The sequence below is a fragment of the Oncorhynchus masou genome, chromosome 12 (assembly GCF_036934945.1).
Source record: "Oncorhynchus masou masou isolate Uvic2021 chromosome 12, UVic_Omas_1.1, whole genome shotgun sequence".
In the NCBI taxonomy this organism is placed as follows: Eukaryota; Metazoa; Chordata; class Actinopteri; order Salmoniformes; family Salmonidae; genus Oncorhynchus; species Oncorhynchus masou.
In genome coordinates this window covers 1,315,241-1,334,394 of record NC_088223.1, presented here as the reverse complement: position 1 = coordinate 1,334,394, position 19,154 = coordinate 1,315,241, and the positions used below count along the sequence as shown (strand labels likewise).

General features: G+C 46.2%; 1 protein-coding gene and 1 non-coding gene across 5 annotated transcripts; both read right to left on the bottom strand.

Annotated features, from left to right (window-relative positions):
- Positions 1 to 253: 253 nt before the first annotated feature.
- pabpc1b (poly A binding protein, cytoplasmic 1 b) lies at positions 254 to 15,473 on the bottom strand. Of its 4 annotated transcripts, none has more exons than XM_064979439.1 (15): positions 14,777 to 15,471; positions 13,918 to 14,111; positions 13,659 to 13,774; positions 13,243 to 13,391; positions 7,225 to 7,319; positions 6,974 to 7,111; positions 6,599 to 6,694; positions 6,094 to 6,366; positions 5,840 to 5,930; positions 5,620 to 5,730; positions 5,314 to 5,456; positions 4,961 to 5,045; positions 3,520 to 3,650; positions 3,239 to 3,337; positions 254 to 2,964 (listed from the first exon to the last, which is right to left on the bottom strand). In XM_064979439.1, exons 1-14 carry the CDS (start codon positions 14,967 to 14,969, stop codon positions 3,245 to 3,247), a joined length of 1,908 nt encoding a protein of 635 aa, XP_064835511.1. In that variant the 5' UTR covers positions 14,970 to 15,471; the 3' UTR covers positions 254 to 2,964; positions 3,239 to 3,244. The 4 variants fall into 4 exon arrangements, with proteins under 4 accessions (XP_064835511.1, XP_064835512.1, XP_064835513.1 ...); XM_064979440.1 differs by having other exon boundaries at positions 14,812 to 14,887; XM_064979441.1 differs by lacking the exons at positions 254 to 2,964; positions 3,239 to 3,337; positions 3,520 to 3,650; ... (6 more) ...; positions 6,974 to 7,111; positions 7,225 to 7,319 and adding an exon at positions 11,145 to 11,531 and having other exon boundaries at positions 14,777 to 15,473.
- On the bottom strand, positions 6,799 to 6,931 carry LOC135551187 (small nucleolar RNA SNORA5). The gene has a single exon (XR_010457232.1). It is a non-coding gene; the product is annotated as a small nucleolar RNA SNORA5 (small nucleolar RNA).
- Positions 15,474 to 19,154: the final 3,681 nt, after the last annotated feature.

Genomic DNA, 19,154 nt, shown 5'->3' with positions numbered 1-19,154 from the left:
ATCCAAACAAGTTGTCATGGAAGCTGAGTGGGTAATCTCCCGTTATCCAAACAGGTTGTCATGGAAGCTGAGTGGGTAATCTCCCGTTATCCAAACAGGTTGTCATGGAAGCCGAGTGGGTAATCTCCCTTTACGTACGTTGGCTAATAGGACCAATCAATGGAAAATAAAAGACAAACTACAATCACGTATATCCTACCAACGGGACATTAAAAGCTGGAATATCTGATGTTTCACCGAGTCGGGGCTTAACGACATTGATTCATTTGTTTTATTTAATCAGGCAAGTCAGTTAAGATCAAATTCTTATTTACAGTGACGGCCTACCAAAAGGCCTCCTGCGGGGAATCCTGAATTTATTCAGGCCTCCTGAATAAAATATAGGACAACACAACACTACATAAAAGAGAGACCTAAGACAACAACATGGTAGCAACACAACATGGCAGCAAAACAACATGGCAGCAGCACAGGTTACAAACATTGTTGGGCACAGACAACAGCACAAAAGTCAAGAAGGTAGAGACAACAATACATCACGCAAAGCAGCCACAACTGTCAGTAAGAGTGTCTATGTCTTTGAATTAAGAGAGTGAGATAAAACTGTCCAGTTTGAGTGTTTGTTGCAGCTAGGGGTCGCGGCCCCATGTGGCATTGCCTAATATGAAAATGGAGTCGCGGGAGAATTTCCAAAATCCCCAAAAATATGAGCGCCCTTAGATCATGGGAAACGGCTGTACTTGACCATTGCACTTGAAACGTTGAATCATTGAATGACTAGGCATGATACACTATGAAACCACACACTATTGCAGAGACTTTGATATTACCGGCTGCAATTGATATGGTGAAAACAATGTGTGTGGAGACAGAGGGACAGAAACTCACACCAATACCTTTGTCAGAAAACACAAAAGAATGTATGCTATTGCTAGCAATCAAGAGAAAAAGGACTGAACGACTCAAACTCCCCAGATTATGCTCTCCAAATGGACGTTAACTGTGAGGGCCCAGATGACCATGCATTGACTTTTGTTGGCTAAACAGGTCACTGGATGCTATTCATGAGGACATATTGTTCTGTCTCACGATTCGGGAGCATGAAACGGTATATGGGATGCTCCTTGTGCTGCGTGGCTATATTGATGAAAAACAGAATCTATATGCCATCAAATGGTGGGTTTTTGCACAGATGTGCCTCATCTTTGGCGGGGCGGTGGGCAGGCCTCTGCACTGGTTATGAATGTGTTTCCTTCTGCCATATGGACACATTGGCTGATACACTGAGAACAACTGGCAGCAAAAGAACTGAGCACAGAACTAGGAGACATACTGCAGCAGGTAACTTCCACTGTGCCCAAGCATGTTCACTAAACTACACAGCCAAAATAATGTGGACACCTGCACAAACATCTCATTCCAAAATCATGGGCATTAATATGGACTTGGGCACTGATGTTGGGCGATAAGGCCTGGCTCGCAGTCGGCGTTCCAATTCATCCCGAAGGTGTTCAATGGGGGTTGAGGTCAGGGTTCTGTGCGGTGATCTTAGGCTTGTGTGCGGCTGCTCAGCCATGGAAATCATGAAGCTCCCGTTGAACAGTTCTTGTGCTGACGTTGCTTCCAGAGGCAGTTTGGAACTCGGTAGTGAGGGTTGCAATCGAGTACAGGCGTTCTTAACGAGCTTCAGCACTCTGCAGTCCCGTTCTATGAGCTTGTATGGCCTACCACTTCACGGCTTAGCTGTTGCTCTCCTAGACATTTCCACTTCACAATAACAGCACTTATAGTTGACCAGAGCAGCTCTAGCAGGGCAGAAATTTGACAAACTGACTTGTTGGAAAGTTGGCATCCTATGACAGTGTCACATTGAAAGTCACTGAAGGCCATTCTACTGGCAATGTTTGTCTATGGAAATTGTATGGCTGTGTGCTCAAATGTATACACCCGTCAGCAACGGGTATGGCTGAAATAGCCAAATCCACTCATTTGAAGGGGTCTCCACATTTTTTGTTATTACAGTGCAAGTTCCCGTTCTAATGCTCTTCTATGTTGTTGTGGGGAACAGATGATCATTGTTCCCTTAATAAAATGCACTATTTACTGTATTTATAAACATGAGGTTAACATGCTATATGTATCCAATAGAACGCTCATGTCTGCCTTTGTTAAATTTAGCCGTTCTGTAAAGTTAAGACCAATTTCCACTCATCTCAGGTCATTTGAAAAAACATGGTTTTAACTTGACCACTACTTGGTGCTCCCTACTGTGCTAATTAGGGTCTACACATTGGGCCATTCTCAGCTAGCAGGCTTCATGTCTTCCACCAGTTAATGACAACTTCCACCAATATTAGATTAAAAAAACATGAGCTGGCGCACACCCGGAATAGTAGTTTAGGTGGAGGTGCTGACTATCGTCCAATAAACTATCAAAATAAAGAAAGTCGCACACTCCATGTGTAATCTCCCAGCATCACGGGGGAAAACCTTCCTCACAGGGGGAAAACGTTGGTAAATACCCATTACATTGTTGGAAGAGTACACACGGAGTGTGCAAATTTATTTCGATCGTTTATAACTTCCACCAATATGTTAACATCCAATCTTTTAAGAAGTTTAATTCAAGCAAACAAAGGTAAAGGTACATTTCACAACGCTGGGTTATTCAACATCCTGGCCACGTACACCCCAAACATTGATACATCTAAAAGGAATAAAACACCAGAAGGGAACGCTTTCTGGAAGTCCTCATTCCATCATATAGAATTCTCTTCTAAAACACTTGAAATGTTTATTTGGAAACTTTTTCCAAAGCCAGTGTGCTCTTCTCTAGGCCTGGCTGAAAGAAGACTTGCCTTTTTAGAACAGCTTTTCTTTTTGCATTGTTTTGGTGTTAACTTTTTCCAAAGTTTCATCAGAATTATCATTTTTTTAAAGATGAAGTTCCAAGGTTCCCCATCCCTGTGAAGACAGAAAAAGCATTCAGTCATAATCGTAGGTATAAAACAAGTATCTGAGCATCAGATGACCAATGTATAATGCTGAGAGTAATGCTAGACCTGAAACAGGCCCACCTGGGCCCAGACACCCGGCCCACCTGGGCCCAGACACCCGGCCCACCTGGGCCCAGACACCCGGCCCACCTGGGCCCAGACACCCGGCCCACCTGGGCTCAGACACCCGGCCCACCTGGGCTCAGACACCCGGCCCACCTGGGCTCAGACACTCGGCCTACCTGGGCTCAGACACTCGGCCCACCAGCAGAGTTGGGGACAGTCTTCTGGACTAATTCCTTGGCCTGGTGGGCCTGCAGCACAGCCACAGCCTCATCCACCTACCAGCAACAGTCAAGCAGGTTAATAACAGCATCACCAACTACAAACTCATCTGTACACTACAACATTTAAAATCTGTCAGAGGGTTACACAGTTTCCTCAAATGCTCTGACTACTTGGGCTCGCCTGGCTTCAAGGAATTTCTCCTGATGACACATTCTGGTCAGGGAGCAGAACTGACCTTAGAGCGGAGAGACTCGGGAGACTCCAGCATGTGAAGCAGTTCAGAGTTGTCTATCTCCAGCAGCATGCCAGTGATCTTCCCAGCCAGGCTGGGGTGCATGTTCTGGATGCACGGGAACAAGCGCTCACCTGGGGACAAACAGGGTTTTAGTGTCCTGGCTCAGAAACAGGAGGGAGATTGACAGTGTGGTGGGTTGAAAGGATGTTAAGCCCAATTTTATGCAGTTTTATAACGCAGAGCTGAACGGCTTTAAAATGTCTGCATGTCAAATCTCAGTGAAAGACTTGCGACGAGACGGATTCCGTTAGCCAATAAGAGAACAGTGCACTGACTTTCTGTGTTTGCTGCAGTAATAGCAGTGGTGTAAAGTTGCTAAGTAAAAATACTTGAAAGTACTGAAGTAGTTTTTGGAGGCATCTGTACTTTACTATTTATATTTTTGACAACTTTAAATTTTCTTTATGAATGTAGTAAAGTATGTACTTTTTACTCCATACTTTTCCCATGACACTCAAAAGTACATTTTGAATGCTTAGCAGGACAGGAAAATGGTCTAATTCACACACCTAAGAGAACACCCCTGGTCAGCCCTACTGCCTCTGATCTGGAGGACTCACTAAACAGAGAACATCCCTGGTCAGCCCTACTGCCTCTGATCTGGAGGACTCACTAAACAGAGAACATCCCTGGTCATCCCTACTGCCTCTGATCTGGAGGACTCAAACAGATATTTCGTTTCTAAATGATGTCTGAGTGTTGGAGCGTGCCCTGGCTATGTATTAAAAAAACAAAATGGTGCCGTCTGGTTTGCTTAATATAAGGAATTTGAAATTATTTATAATTTTACTTTTGATACTTAAGTATATTTGAGCAATTACATTTACTTTAGATAATTTTACTGAAGTTAGATTTTCCTGGGTGACTCACTTTTACTTGAGTCATTTTCTATTAAGGGATCTTTACTTTTATACTCAAGTATGACAATTGGGTACTTTCTCTACCACTGAGTAATAGCTAGTCTAGCTTGCTGATATTTCTCTGGAAAGTCACAAAGCGTACCCTGTTTCTGGTGCATGTAGGGGCGGCAGGTAGCCTAGTGGTTAGAGCGTCGGGACAGTAACCGAAAGGTTGCTGGATCGAATCTCTGACCTAACAAGGTAAAAATCGTTCTGCCCCTGAACAAGGCAGTTAACCCGCTGTTCCCCGGTAGGTCGTCATTGTAAATAAATCTGTTCTTAATTGGACTTGCCTAGTTAAATAAACATGTCATGAAACTTGTTTGCTACAACACCTTGCTACATAAAGTGACAACTATGTTTCAAAGTTTCATCACGTCATTGTTGAGGCCTCATGACTGTGGAAACAGTCGTATTTATCTGAATGCTTGGTGTTCAGTCCGCTAAAAGATAGTCTTGTCTGGGGTTGAGTTTACACTCACCCAACATCTGCTTCTGTTCCTGAGGTGGTGCAGCGGCCAGCATGGAGGCCGTCAGAGGGTCCTGGCCCTGCACATGGACAGCAGGCTACACACACGGACACAGGGTTAGAGAGAACACACCAAGGTAATATTGACACGGTAGATAATATTTTTTTGTGGTCCCCTGTAAAGCCACGTGGTCCCCTAACGGAGTTGGTAGAGCATGGTGCTTGTAGTGGGTTCGATTCCCGGGACCACCCATAAACAAAATGTATGCACGTAAGTAACTTTGGATAAAAATGTCTGATAAATGGCACATTATTATTTTCTAATACTGCCTTCAGTTGACATTTGATAGGAGAGAGGAGGCATACCTGCTGCATAGTGACTTGGGGCTGTGAGTTAATGTGGTTCTGTGGGTTGCGGACTCCTGTGGCGTACTTATACTGAGGCACGCCACGCACCGGGACTCCACTCACTGGGGCCGAAGGGGCGCGGGGCCCCATAGTCTGGGGGCCTGCAGAGGGGCAAGAAGAGATCATTTTGACGTTATTTCAAATGTAACGTCATAAAGCACCTAAATCCAATATAAATCCTGCATTAGCATGTACATAATGCATAAGTACGACTACATATTACAAAGACAGGGGCACAAATGAGTATCTCTCCAGGTTACTCACCCACGCTTCGCGTGGACATCATGCGAGGCACCTGGTTGGTTGGCCTCATAGGGCTGAAGCTGGGCTGTCTGGGTGTGGAAGGACGTATGGATCCTGGCATGTTCTGGAAGTCTGAAGTCCCAACAATGACATTTAGGAATACTTTTAACACTAAACTAAGATTGTAGAAGTCAGTGGTCATATCGTAAAGTAGTAGAGGTTATGAGGGCGTACTACTCACGTTGAGGTCTCACACCCTGGGTGGCCCAGCGAGGGCTGGGTCTCAGCTGGGCTATCTGGTTGGCAGGGTAGTAAGCAGCTCTGTTATGAGCCTATAGGGATGGAGAACACAGTGCAGGTATTATCTACATCCAACAGCATCCAGTCTGACACACTTCCACTTTGTCCATGGACTGAACTGCGATCCTGTGAACATCATGAATATCAAGGGCTAGATCGATTGATTGACATGAACTGAATTGACCAAGTGGTGACCTGTGGGATGGCAGCCATGAAGTATCCAGAAGGAGGGGCAGGCTGGTAGGGGTTGAGGACTGGGTTGGGTACAGGCCGGACGGTGGCCATCCTCTGCATGTACTGGTTGGTGAGGTGAGCCTGGCGCTCCTCTTTCCTCTGAGCCAGCGCCACGTACAGAGGCTTAGTGGCCACGATGCGCCCGTTCATCTCTGTCACGGCCTTGGTGGCCTCCTCCGGGGAGGAGAAGCACACAAAGCCGAAGCCCTTGCTGCGACCACCCTCCATCATCACCTAATGGAGGAGAGGGGGGAGGAAACGGTTTTCTTAGCGCACAGCTGAACAGAACAGCTGAAGTGAACAGAACAGCTGAACAGAACAAAGCAGTTCTCTTTAACACGCCAACAGCCAATAGGCTGTTTCTCTAACACGCGCCAACAGCCAAAAGGCTGGTTCTCTTTAACACGCCAACAGCCAATAGGCTGGTTCTCTTTAACACGCCAACAGCCAATAGGCTGGTCCTTACCTTGGCACTGGTGATGGTGCCGAATGGGGAGAATTCTTTACGCAGGCGCTCGTCATCAATTCCATCGTCAAGATTCTTCACGTAGAGATTGACACCCTGGAGAAGACATGTAGAACATACTTTTACAAAAATACTATTCAACATTCTTTTGATTCTGACCTTGCATTGATAGACTACATATTAACCGTCGTTGAACTGTTAATTGTCTGTAGAACACATTTATCCCCAGCAGTCATGCCAGAGGGATGTGGGGCTCATGAATTACTCACTGTGGCAGCCATTTTGGCCAGTACAGTCCATTGTAGAGAAAACATGGAATTTGACAAGGCTGCAACAAAAACTGCACAACATCACAAAGTGCTGATTCACTGTGACCTGGTAGCGCGTCATGCGATCCTGTTTCATCTGTTCAAACTTGCGTTTCAGCTCCGTCTGACGCTCCACCTTCTTCTGGGCGCGGCCCACGTAGATGAGCTTTCCATTCAGCTCCTTCCCATTCATCTCATCAACAGCCTGGAACAGACATCCTCTTTTACAATATAGCCATCAGCCTTCCCATCCTTGATTGAGACCCTCCGTATGAAATGCCACCAACCAAGCAACCATTTCAAACACATTAAGCTCACCTTTTGGGCGTCCTCGTGCCTCTCGAAGCTCACAAAGCCAAAGCCTCTGGATTTGCCACTGTCATCAGTCATGACACGGATACTCATGGCACTGCCTAGATTATAGAGGAGACAGTTCAGATACTCATGGCACTGCCTAGATGATAGAGGAGACAGTTCAGATGCTCATGGCACTGCCTAGATTATAGAGGAGACAGTTCAGATACTCATGGCACTGCCTAGATGTTAGAGACTAGAGGTCAACAGATTATGATTTTTCAACGCCGATACCGATTATTGGAGGACCAAAAAGGCCGATACCGATTGATCGGCCAATTAATTCATTTATTTATTTGTAACAATGACAATAATACTGAATTAGCACTTATTTTAACTTAATATAAAACAAAATCAATTTAGCCTCAAATAAATAATTAAACATGTTCAATTTGGTTTAAATAATGCAAAAAAAGTGTTGAGAAGTAAGTAATGTGTGCCATGTAAAAATAAGTGCCATGATAAAAAGCTAAGGTTTAAGTTCCTTGCTCAAAACAAAGTTGTTGGTTCCTTTTAACATGAGTCTTCAATATTCCAAGGTAATAGGTTTTAGGTTGTAGTTAATATAGTATTCATATGACTATTTCTCTATAACATTTGTATTTCATATACCTTTGACTATTGGATGTTCTTATAGGCACTATAGTATTGCCAGTGTAGCAGTATGGCTTCAGTCCCTCTCCCCTACCTGGGCTCAAACCAGGAACACATCGACAACAGCCACACTCGAAGCATCGTTACCCATCGCTCCACAAAAGCCGCAGCCCTTGCAGCGCAAGGGGAATAACTACCCCAAATCTAAAAGCGAGTGACGTTTGAAACAGTATTAGCGCACACCCAGCTAACTAGCTAGCCATTTCACATTGGTTACACCAGCCATGAGGCTGATAGGCTTGAAGTCATAAACAGCGCTGTGTTTGTGAAGAGCTGCTGGCAAAACGCACGAAAGAGCTGTTTGAATCAATGATTACGGGCCTGCTGCTGCTCAGTCAGACTGCTCTATCAAATCCGACTTAATTATAACATAATAACACAGAAATACGAGCCCTTTGGTCATTAATATGATCGAATCCGGAAACTATCATTTCGAAAACAAAACGTTTATTATTTCAGTGAAAAAAAATCAAGTCAACTTTTATTTGTCACATACACATGGTTAGCAGATGTTAATACGAGTGTAGCGAATTGCTTGTGCTGCTAGTTCCGACAATGCAGTAATAACCAAATACATTTACATTTAAGTCATTTAGCAGACGCTCTTATCCAGAGCGACTTACAAATTGGTGAATTCACCTTCTGACATCAGTGGAACAGCCACTTTACAATAGTGCATCTAAATCATTTAAGGGGGGGGGGGTGAGAAGGATTGCTTTATCCTATCCTAGGTATTCCTTGAAGAGGTGGGGTTTCAGGTGTCTCCGGAAGGTGGTGATTGACTCCGCTGTCCTGGCGTCGTGAGGGAGTTTTTTCCACCATTGGGGGGCCAGAGCAGCGAACAGTTTTGACTGGGCTGAGCGGGAACTGTACTTCCTCAGTGGTAGGGAGGCGAGCAGGCCAGAGGTGGATTAACGCAGTGCCCTTGTTTGGGTGTAGGGCCTGATCAGAGCCTGGAGGTACTGCGGTGCCGTTCCCCTCACAGCTCCGTAGGCAAGCACCATGGTCTTGTAGCGGATGCGAGCTTCAACTGGAAGCCAGTGGAGAGAGCGGAGGAGCGGGGTGACGTGAGAGAACTTGGGAAGGTTGAACACCAGACGGGCTGCGGCGTTCTGGATGAGTTGTAGGGGTTTAATGGCACAGGCAGGGAGCCCAGCCAACAGCGAGTTGCAGTAATCCAGACGGGAGATGACAAGTGCCTGGATTAGGACCTGCGCCGCTTCCTGTGGGAGGCAGGGGCGTACTCTGCGGATGTTGTAGAGCATGAACCTACAGGAACGGGCCACCGCCTTGATGTTAGTTGAGAACGACAGGGTGTTGTCCAGGATCACGCCAAGGTTCTTAGCGCTCTGGGAGGAGGAAACAATGGAGTTGTCAAACGTGATGGCGAGATCATGGAACGGGCAGTCCTTCCCCGGGAGGAAGAGCAGCTCCGTCTTGCCGAGGTTCAGCTTGAGGTGGTGATCCGTCATCCACACTGATATGTCTGCCAGACATGCAGAGATGCGATTCGCCACCTGGTCATCAGAAGGGGGAAAGGAGAAGATTAATTGTGTGTCGTCTGCATAGCAATGATAGGAGAGACCATGTGAGGTTATGACAGAGCCAAGTGACTTGGTGTATAGCGAGAATAGGAGAGGGCCTAGAACAGAGCCCTGGGGGACACCAGTGGTGAGAGCGCGTGGCGAGGAGACAGATTCTCGCCACGCCACCTGGTAGGAGCGACCTGTCAGGTAGGACGCAATCCAAGCGTGGGCCGCACCGGAGATGCCCAACTCGGAGAGGGTGGAGAGGAGGATCTGATGGTTCACAGTGTCGAAGGCAGCCGATAGGTCTAGAAGGATGAGAGCAGAGGAGAGAGAGTTAGCTTTAGCAGTGCGGAGCGCCTCCGTGATACAGAGAAGAGCAGTCTCAGTTGAATGACTAGTCTTGAAACCTGACTGATTTGGATCAAGAAGGTCATTCTGAGAGAGATAGCGGGAGAGCTGGCCAAGGACGGCACGTTCAAGAGTTTTGGAGAGAAAAGAAAGAAGGGATACTGGTCTGTAGTTGTTGACATCGGAGGGATCGAGTGTAGGTTTTTTCAGAAGGGGTGCAACTCTCGCTCTCTTGAAGACGGAAGGGACGTAGCCAGCGGTCAGGGATGAGTTGATGAGCGAGGTGAGGTAAGGGAGAAGGTCTCCGGAAATGGTCTGGAGAAGAGAGGGGATAGGGTCAAGCGGGCAGGTTGTTGGGCGGCCGGCCGTCACAAGAAGCGAGATTTCATCTGGAGAGAGAGGGGAGAAAGAGGTCAGAGCACAGGGTAGGGCAGTGTGAGCAGAACCAGCGGTGTCGTTTGACTTAGCAAACGAGGATCGGATGTCGTCGACCTTCTTTTCAAAATGGTTGACGAAGTCATCTGCAGAGAGGGAGGGGGGGGGGAGGGGGAGGAGGATTCAGGAGGGAGGAGAAGGTGGCAAAGAGCTTCCTAGGGTTAGAGGCAGATGCTTGGAATTTAGAGTGGTAGAAAGTGGCTTTAGCAGCAGAGACAGAGGAGGAAAATGTAGAGAGGAGGGAGTGAAAGGATGCCAGGTCCGCAGGGAGGCGAGTTTTCCTCCATTTCCGCTCGGCTGCCCGGAGCCCTGTTCTGTGAGCTCGCAATGAGTCGTTGAGCCACGGAGCGGGAGGGGAGGACCGAGCCGGCCTGGAGGATAGGGGACATAGAGAGTCAAAGGATGCAGAAAGGGAAGAGAGGAGGGTTGAGGAGGCAGAATCAGGAGATAGGTTGGAGAAGGTATGAGCAGAGGGAAGAGATGATAGGATGGAAGAGGAGAGAGTAGCGGGGGAGAGAGAGCGAAGGTTGGGACGGCGCGATACCATCCGAGTAGGGGCAGTGTGGGAAGTGTTGGATGAGAGCGAGAGGGAAAAGGATACAAGGTAGTGGTCGGAGACTTGGAGGGGAGTTGCAATGAGGTTAGTGGAAGAACAGCATCTAGTAAAGATGAGGTCGAGCGTATTGCCTGCCTTGTGAGTAGGGGGGAAGGTGAGAGGGTGAGGTCAAAAGAGGAGAGGAGTGGAAAGAAGGAGGCAGAGAGGAATGAGTCAAAGGTAGACGTGGGGAGGTTAAAGTCGCCCAGGACTGTGAGAGGTGAGCCGTCCTCAGGAAAGGAGCTTATCAAGGCATCAAGCTCATTGATGAACTCTCCGAGGGAACCTGGAGGGCGATAAATGATAAGGATGTTAAGCTTGAAAGGGCTGGTAACTGTGACAGCATGGAATTCAAAGGAGGCGATAGACAGATGGGTAAGGGGAGAAAGAGAGAATGACCACTTGGGAGAGATGAGGATCCCGGTGCCACCACCCCGCTGACCAGAAGCTCTCGGGTGTGCGAGAACACGTGGGCGGACGAAGAGAGAGCAGTAGGAGTAGCAGTGTTGTCTGTGGTGATCCATGTTTCTGTCAGTGCCAAGAAGTCGAGGGACTGGAGGGAGGCATAGGCTGAGATGAACTCTGCCTTGTTGGCCGCAGATCGGCAGTTCCAGAGGCTACCGGAGACCTGGAACTCCACGTGGGTCGTGCGCGCTGGGACCACCAGATTAGGGTGGCCGCGGCCACGCGGTGTGGAGCGTTTGTATGGTCTGTGCAGAGAGGAGAGAACAGGGATAGATAGACACATAGTTGACAGGCTACAGAAGAGGCTACGCTAATGCAAAGGAGATTGGAATGACAAGTGGACTACACTTATCGAGTGTTCAGAACGTTAATCTTACGTAGCAAGAATCTTATTGACTAAAATGATTGAAATGATACAGTACTGCTGGAGTAGGCTAGCTGGCAGTGGCTACGTTGTTGACACTACACTAATCAAGTCGTTCCGTCGAGTGTAATAGTTTCTACAGTGCTGCTATTCGGGGGCTAGCTGGCTAGCTAGCAGTGTTGATTACGTAACGTTACGTTAAAAGAACGACACTAGCTGGCTAGCTAACCTAGAAAATCGCTGCAGACTACACAATTGTCTTAGATACAAAGACGGCTATGTAGCTAGCTAGCTACGATCAAACAAATCAAAACGTTGTACTGTAATGAAGTGAAATGAAAATGTGATACTACCTGTGGAGCGAGGCGGAATGTTGACCGGGTTGTTATAGTTCAATTTGGAAGACCTTGGCTCAATTCGGAACCATTTGGTATTTTATCTAACGGGTGGCATCCATAAGTCTAAATATTCTTGTTACATTGCATAACCTTCAATGTTATGTCATAATTACGCACAATTCTGGCAAATTAGTTCGCAATGAGCCAGGCAGCCCAAACTGTTGCATATACCCTGACCCTGCATGCAATGAACGCAAGAGAAATGACAATTTCACCTGGTTAATATTGCCTGCTAAACTGGATTATTAGTTATAACTAGTGATTATTATTGATTGATTGTTTTTTTTATAAGATAAGTTTAATGCTATCTAGCAATTTACCTTGGCTTCTACTGCGTTCGCTTAACAGGCAGGCTACTCGTGGAGTGCAATGGTTAGAGCGTTGGACTAGTTAACTGTGCGGTTGCAAGGTTGGAACCCCTGAGCTGACAAGGTGAAAATCTGTCGTTCTGCCCCTGAACAAGGCAGTGAACCCACAGTTCCTAGGCCATCATTGAAAATAAGAATGTGTTCTTAACTGAATTGCCTTGTTAAATAAAGGTATAATTATTTATTTTTTTAATAAATGGAAATCGGTGCCCAAAAATACCATTTTCCGATTGTTATGAAAACTTGAAATCGGCCCTAATTAATCGGCCATTCCGATTAATCGGTCGACCTCTAGAGGAGACAGTTCAGATGCTCATGGCACTGCCTAGATGATAGAGGAAACAGTTCAGATACTCATGGCACTGCATAGATGATAGAGGAGCCAGTTCAGATACTCATGGCACTGCCTAGATGATAGAGGAGCCAGTTCAGATACTCATGGCACTGCCTAGATGATAGAGGAGCCAGTTCAGATACTCATGGCACTGCCTAGATGATAGAGGAAACAGTTCAGATACTCATGGCACTGCATAGATGATAGAGGAGCCAGTTCAGATACTCATGGCACTGCCTAGATGATAGAGGAGCCAGTTCAGATACTCATGGCACTGCCTAGATGATAGAGGAGCCAGTTCAGATACTCATGGCACTGCCTAGATGATAGAGGAGCCAGTTCAGATACTCATGGCACTGACTAGATGATAGAGGAGACAGTTCAGATACTCATGGCACTGCCTAGATGTTAGAGACACGACCCAGTAACCAGCTCGTAGCCTACAGCTATGTGACTTGGTTTCTGAGTGTGGGCAGGAAGTAATAAACATACCATACTCGGCATACTTGCTGAAGACCTCCCTCAGTTTCTCATCATCCATATCTTCACCAAAGTTCTTGATGTAAACGTTGGTGAACTCTTTGGCCCGGGCACCAAGCTCAGCCTCACGTTCTTTGCGAGATTTGAACCGTCCCACAAACCTGTGATAGAAAAACTAGCTGGCAGACAAAACTCTCACCAAAATGTCCAGACCTGCTCCCCGTAGCCTACTACACAAGGCTTTCCCAAACTCTGTCCTAAACCCCCCCCCCCCCCCCTCCAGGTAGAACTGTGGCATTGCAGCAAGAAACCAAGTTCACAGTCAGACGCAAGTTGTAAAAAACAAACCACACTATTAGTATTAAAACAATTGTGATTAGTACCATTAAAGAGCCACGACAGAAGAAACCTTTACTGATCACACTTACACTTTCCTGTCATTGAGCAGCATGCCGTTCATTTTCTCAATGGCTCTTTCAGCAGCCTCCTGAGTCTCAAAATGCACAAAGCCATAGCCCTTTGAGCCATTCTCATCACAAACCACCTGGGAGAAAGGAGGGTTGGCACGAGCTTTAGATACGCAATACAATTAAGGTCAACTTGAGGATAAAAACTAGCCCATCATGCAACACATTTCTAACCAATACAACACCCTCCTTGGGGCTGAAAGGTTGTGTGAGTTATTACCTTGCAGGACAGGATGTTGCCGAAGGCAGAAAAGGTGTCGTAGAGGGCCTTGTTGTCAATAGATTTGTCTAGGTTCTTGATGAAGATGTTGCCCACCCCGCTCTTCCTCAGGGATGGGTCACGCTGAGACCACATGATGCGGACAGGACGACCCTTGATCACGTCAAAGTTCATGGTGTCTAGAGCCCTCTCAGCTGAGAAGAGGAATTATATTAACACATTATGCCTCCTGTGATTGCCCCCACTCCAGTGATAGCAGCCCCCCCACTCCAATGCTTGCTAAATTTTAACCCCATACTAGATTTACTTCCCTATTTCTTCAAATAACTGGTTTAGATCTGACCAAATTAACTGAAAATTATCTTAAAATCCATCCAGGGATGTGGTTTATACTACAGCCAGTTCATTTGGTCAGATATTAAATCCATCCAGGGATATGGTTTACACTACAGCCAGTTCATTTGGTCAGATATTAAATCCATCCAGGGATATGGTTTATACTACAGCCAGTTCATTTGGTCAGATATTAAATCCATCCAGGGATATGGTTTACACACGATGCCCCACCCAAAACAAACAGGACAATCCAACTGTTGTCCTGTCTCTAGAATGGCAGCTATTCATCTCGATTATGATTCAATGACTAGTGATAAATGTATGTGGAATCAAAGTGTAGAACAATCATACAGACAGCTGTGTGTAGGTAGCGAGTTGTTTGTGACTAGACAAGCCAGCGATGCCCGTGTACAATGTCTGTCTCACTGTCACATGGAGGCGAAACAGACTAGCCTTGTCATCTTTCCTGGCTTTGACAACCTTTAAAATAGATACAACATTTACATGACAGTTCGCTACATACCATCAGCTGGCTGTTGGAAGTTGACATAGGCGTACCCGAGGGAACGACGGGTGATCATATCCCTGCAGACCCGGATGGAAAGGATGGCCCCGGCGGGGCTGAATTTTTCGTATAGCAAAGCTTCGGTCACATCTTGATGAAGATCACCGACATACAGGGATGCCATGGGGTAAGTAGGAGCACCGGGGTTCATTTTCGTAATGAAATCCGACAAAAAAAATGTTACCTTTCAGACGAAATTGTTCGTAATTTAAAAAGGGTCTGGTTATGCTAACTCGAGGGTTGAATCTAAACCAGCTGGCTAGCAAAGTTTAACAAGCTTGACAAGTTCTAATGAAGTTTAAATTTAGAAGATAAATATTTGAAACGTTTAAAATACGACCAGTTCGTTACGTATATGTTGCTTAAAATGTCTATATAATTGACAAAATAGAGCTTGAAATCAACATGTCCTTGCTTGCTTTTCCCGTTGCAGATGGTAACAGTAACCAGAGAAACGCAGCGTAACATTCTCGTCGTTCCACTTCAGTTCGAATATCAACTCCTGCTTCAACGAGTTGGTTAAAAAATGTATGTTTTTAAGGTTTAAAAAATATTTTTTTTAGATATATATTTTTTCTAGGAATAAGTGGCGAGGAAGCGCTGGCGTTCACACAGCACTATCAGTCGGGGTTTAGAGGAGGGAAATATGAAATATGGTCTTACTTATACCCTTACATACATACGTCACATGTGGTTAAGAAAAACGTCGAGGTGTTTCTGTACTGCGGCGTCTCAATAACTACGATGCTGATTGGTTGAAAAACTTTAGACTCTCATGATCAGCAAATAAAATGTGAAAGCGATGAATCATGGTTGATCAAAACATTTTGATGTTTTTTTTTATTTTTTTAACTAGGCAAGTCAGTTAAGAAACAAACTGCTACAGACCTATATCTATCCTACCCTGCCTTTCTATCCTACCCTGCCTGATCACCGACCATTTAGAATCCCACCGCACCTTCTCCGCTATACAATCTGGTTTCAGAGCTGGTCACGGGTGCACCTCAGCCACTCTCAAGGTCCTAAACAATATCTTAATCGCCATCGGTAAGAAACAATACTCTGCAGCCGTATTCATTGACCTGGCCAAGGCTTTCGACTCTGTCAATCACCACATCCTCATTGGCAGACTCAACAGCCTTGGTTTCTCAAATTATTGCCTCGTCTGGTTCACCAACTACTTCTCCGACAGAGTTCAGTTTGTCAAATCTGAGGGCCTGTTGTCCAGGCCTCTGGCAATCTCTATGGGTGTGCCACAGGGTTCAATTCTTGGGCCGACTCTCTTCTCTGTATACATCAATGATGTCGCTCTTGCTGCTGGTGAGTCTTTGATCCACCTCTACGCAAAAAACACCATTCTGTATACTTCTGGCCCTTCTTTGGACATTGTGTTAACAACCCTCCAGACGAGCTTCAATGCCATACAACTCTCCTTCCATGGCCTCCAACTGCTCTTAAATACAAGTAAAACTAAATGCATGCTCTTCAACCGATCGCTGCCTGCACCTGCCCGCCCGTCCAGCATCACTACTCTGGACGGTTCTGACTTAGAATATGTGGACAACTACAAATACTTAGGTGTCTGGTTAGACTGGAAACTCTCCTTCCAGACTCACATAAAACATCTCCAATCCAAAGTTACATCTAGAATTGGCTTCCTATTTCGCAACAAAGCATCCTTCACCCATGCTGCCAAACATACCCTCGTAAAATTGACCATCTTACCGATCCTCGACTTCGGCGATGTAATTTACAAAATAGCCTCCAATACCCTACTCAACAAATTGGATGCAGTCTATCACAGTGCCATCCGTTATGTCACCAATACCCCATATACTACCCACCACTGCGACCTGTACGCTCTCGTTGGCTGGCCCTCGCTTCATACTCGTTGCCAAACCCACTGGCTCCAGGTCATCTACAAGATCCTGCTAGGTAAAGTCCCGCCTTATCTCTGCTCACTGGTCACCATAGCAGCACCTACCCGTAGCACGCGTTCCAGCAGGTATATCTCACTTGTCACCCCCAAAGCCAATTCCTCCTTTGGCCGCCTCTCCTTACAGTTCTCTGCTGCCATTGACTAGAACGAACTACAAAAATCTCTGGAACTGGAAACACTTATCTCCCTCACTAGCTTTAAGCACCAGCTGTCAGAGCAGCTCACAGATCACTGCACATGTACATAGTTCATCTTATAAATAGCCAAAACAACTACCCCTTCCCCTACTGTATTTCTTTATTTATTTTGCTCCTTTGCACCCATTATTTTTATTTCTACTTTTCACATTCTTCAAATCTACCATTCCAGTGTTTTAATTGCTATATTGTATTTACATTGCCACCATGACCTATTTGTTGCCTTTTACCTCCCTTATCTCACCTCATTTGCTCACATTGTATATAGACTTATTTTTCTACTGTATTATTGACTTTTGTATGTTTTACTACCTGTGTGTTGTTAAACGTGTCGAACTGCTTTGCTTTATCTTGGCCAGGTTGCAGTTGTAATGTTGTTTATGTTTTATCTGTCGGCCTCGTTGCCTAGTCAACGCCATTTTACCTGCTGTTGTTGTGCTAGCTGATTAGCTGTTGTTGTCTCACCTACTGTTTTAGCTAGCTTTCCCAATTCAACACCTGTGATTACTGTATGCCTCGCTGTATGTCTCTCTCAAATGTCAATATGCCTTGTATACTGTTGTTCAGGTTAGTTATCATTGTTTTAGTTTACAATGGAGACCCTAGTTCCACTCTTCATACCCCTGATACCTCCTTTGTCCCACCTCCCACACATGCGGTGACCTCACCCATTACAACCAGCATGTCCAGAGATACAACCTCTCTCATCATCACCCAGTGCCTGGGCTTACCTCCGCTGTACCCGCACCCCACCATACCCCTGTCTGCGCATTATGCCCTGAATATATTCTACCATGCCCAGAAACCTGCTCCTCTTATTCTCTGTCCCCAATGCTCTAGGCGACCAGTTTTGATAGCCTTTAGCCGCACCCTCATACTACTCCTTCTCTGTTCCGCGGGTGATGTGGAGGTAAACCCAGGCCCTGCATGTCCCCAGGCACCCTCATTTGTTGACTTCTGTGATCGAAAAAGCCTTGGTTTCATGCATGTCAACATCAGAAGCCTCCTCCCTAAGTTTGTTTTACTCACTGCTTTAGCACACTCTGCTAACCCTGATGTCCTTGCCGTGTCTGAATCGTGGCTCAGGAAGGCCACCAAAAATTCAGAGATTTCCATACCCAACTATAACATCTTCCGTCAAGATAGAACTGCCAAAGGGGGAGGAGTTGCAGTCTACTGCAGAGATAGCCTGCAAAGTAATGTCATACTTTCCAGGTCCATACCCAAACAGTTCGAACTACTAATTTTGAAAATTACTCTCTCCAGAAATAACTCTCACTGTTGCCGCCTGCTACCGTCCCCCTCAGCTCCCAGCTGTGCCCTGGACACCATTTGTGAATTGATCGCCCCCCATCTAGCTTCAGAGTTTGTTCTTTTAGGTGACCTAAACTGGGATATGCTTAACACCCCGGCAGTCCTACAATCTAAGCTAGATGCCCTCAATCTCACACAAATCATCAAGGAGCCCAGCAGGTACAACCCTAACTCTGTAAACAAGGGCACCCTCATAGACGTCATCCTGACCAACTGGCCCTCCAAATACACCTCCACTGTCTTCAACCAGGATCTCAGCGATCACTGCCTCATTGCCTGTATCCGCTACGGAGCCGCAGTCAAACGACCACCCTCATCACTGTCAAACACTCCCTAAAACACTTCTGTGAGCAGGCCTTTCTAATCGACCTGGCCCGGGTATCCTGGAAGGACGTTGACCTCATCCCGTCAGTTGAGGATGCCTGGTCATTCTTTAAAAGTAACTTCCTCACCATTTTAGATAAGCATGCTCCGTTCAAAAAATGCAGAACGAAGAACAGATACAGCCCTTGGTTCACTCCAGACCTGACTGACCTCGACCAGTACAAAAACATCCTGTGGCGGACTGCAATAGCATCGAATAGTCCCAGCGATATGCAACTGTTCAGGGAAGTCAGGAACCAATACACGCAGTCAGTACACGCAGGAAAGCTAAGGCCAGCTTCTTCAGGCAGAAGTTTGCATCCTGTTGCTCCAACTCCAAAAAGTTCTGGGACACTGTGAAGTCCATGGAGAACAAGAGCACCTCCTCCCAGCTGCCCACTGCACTGAGGCTAGGTAACACGGTCACCACCGATAAATCCGTGATTATCGAAAACTTCAACAAGCATTTCTCAACGGCTGGCCATGCCTTCCGCCTGGCTACTCCAACCTCGGCCAACAGCCA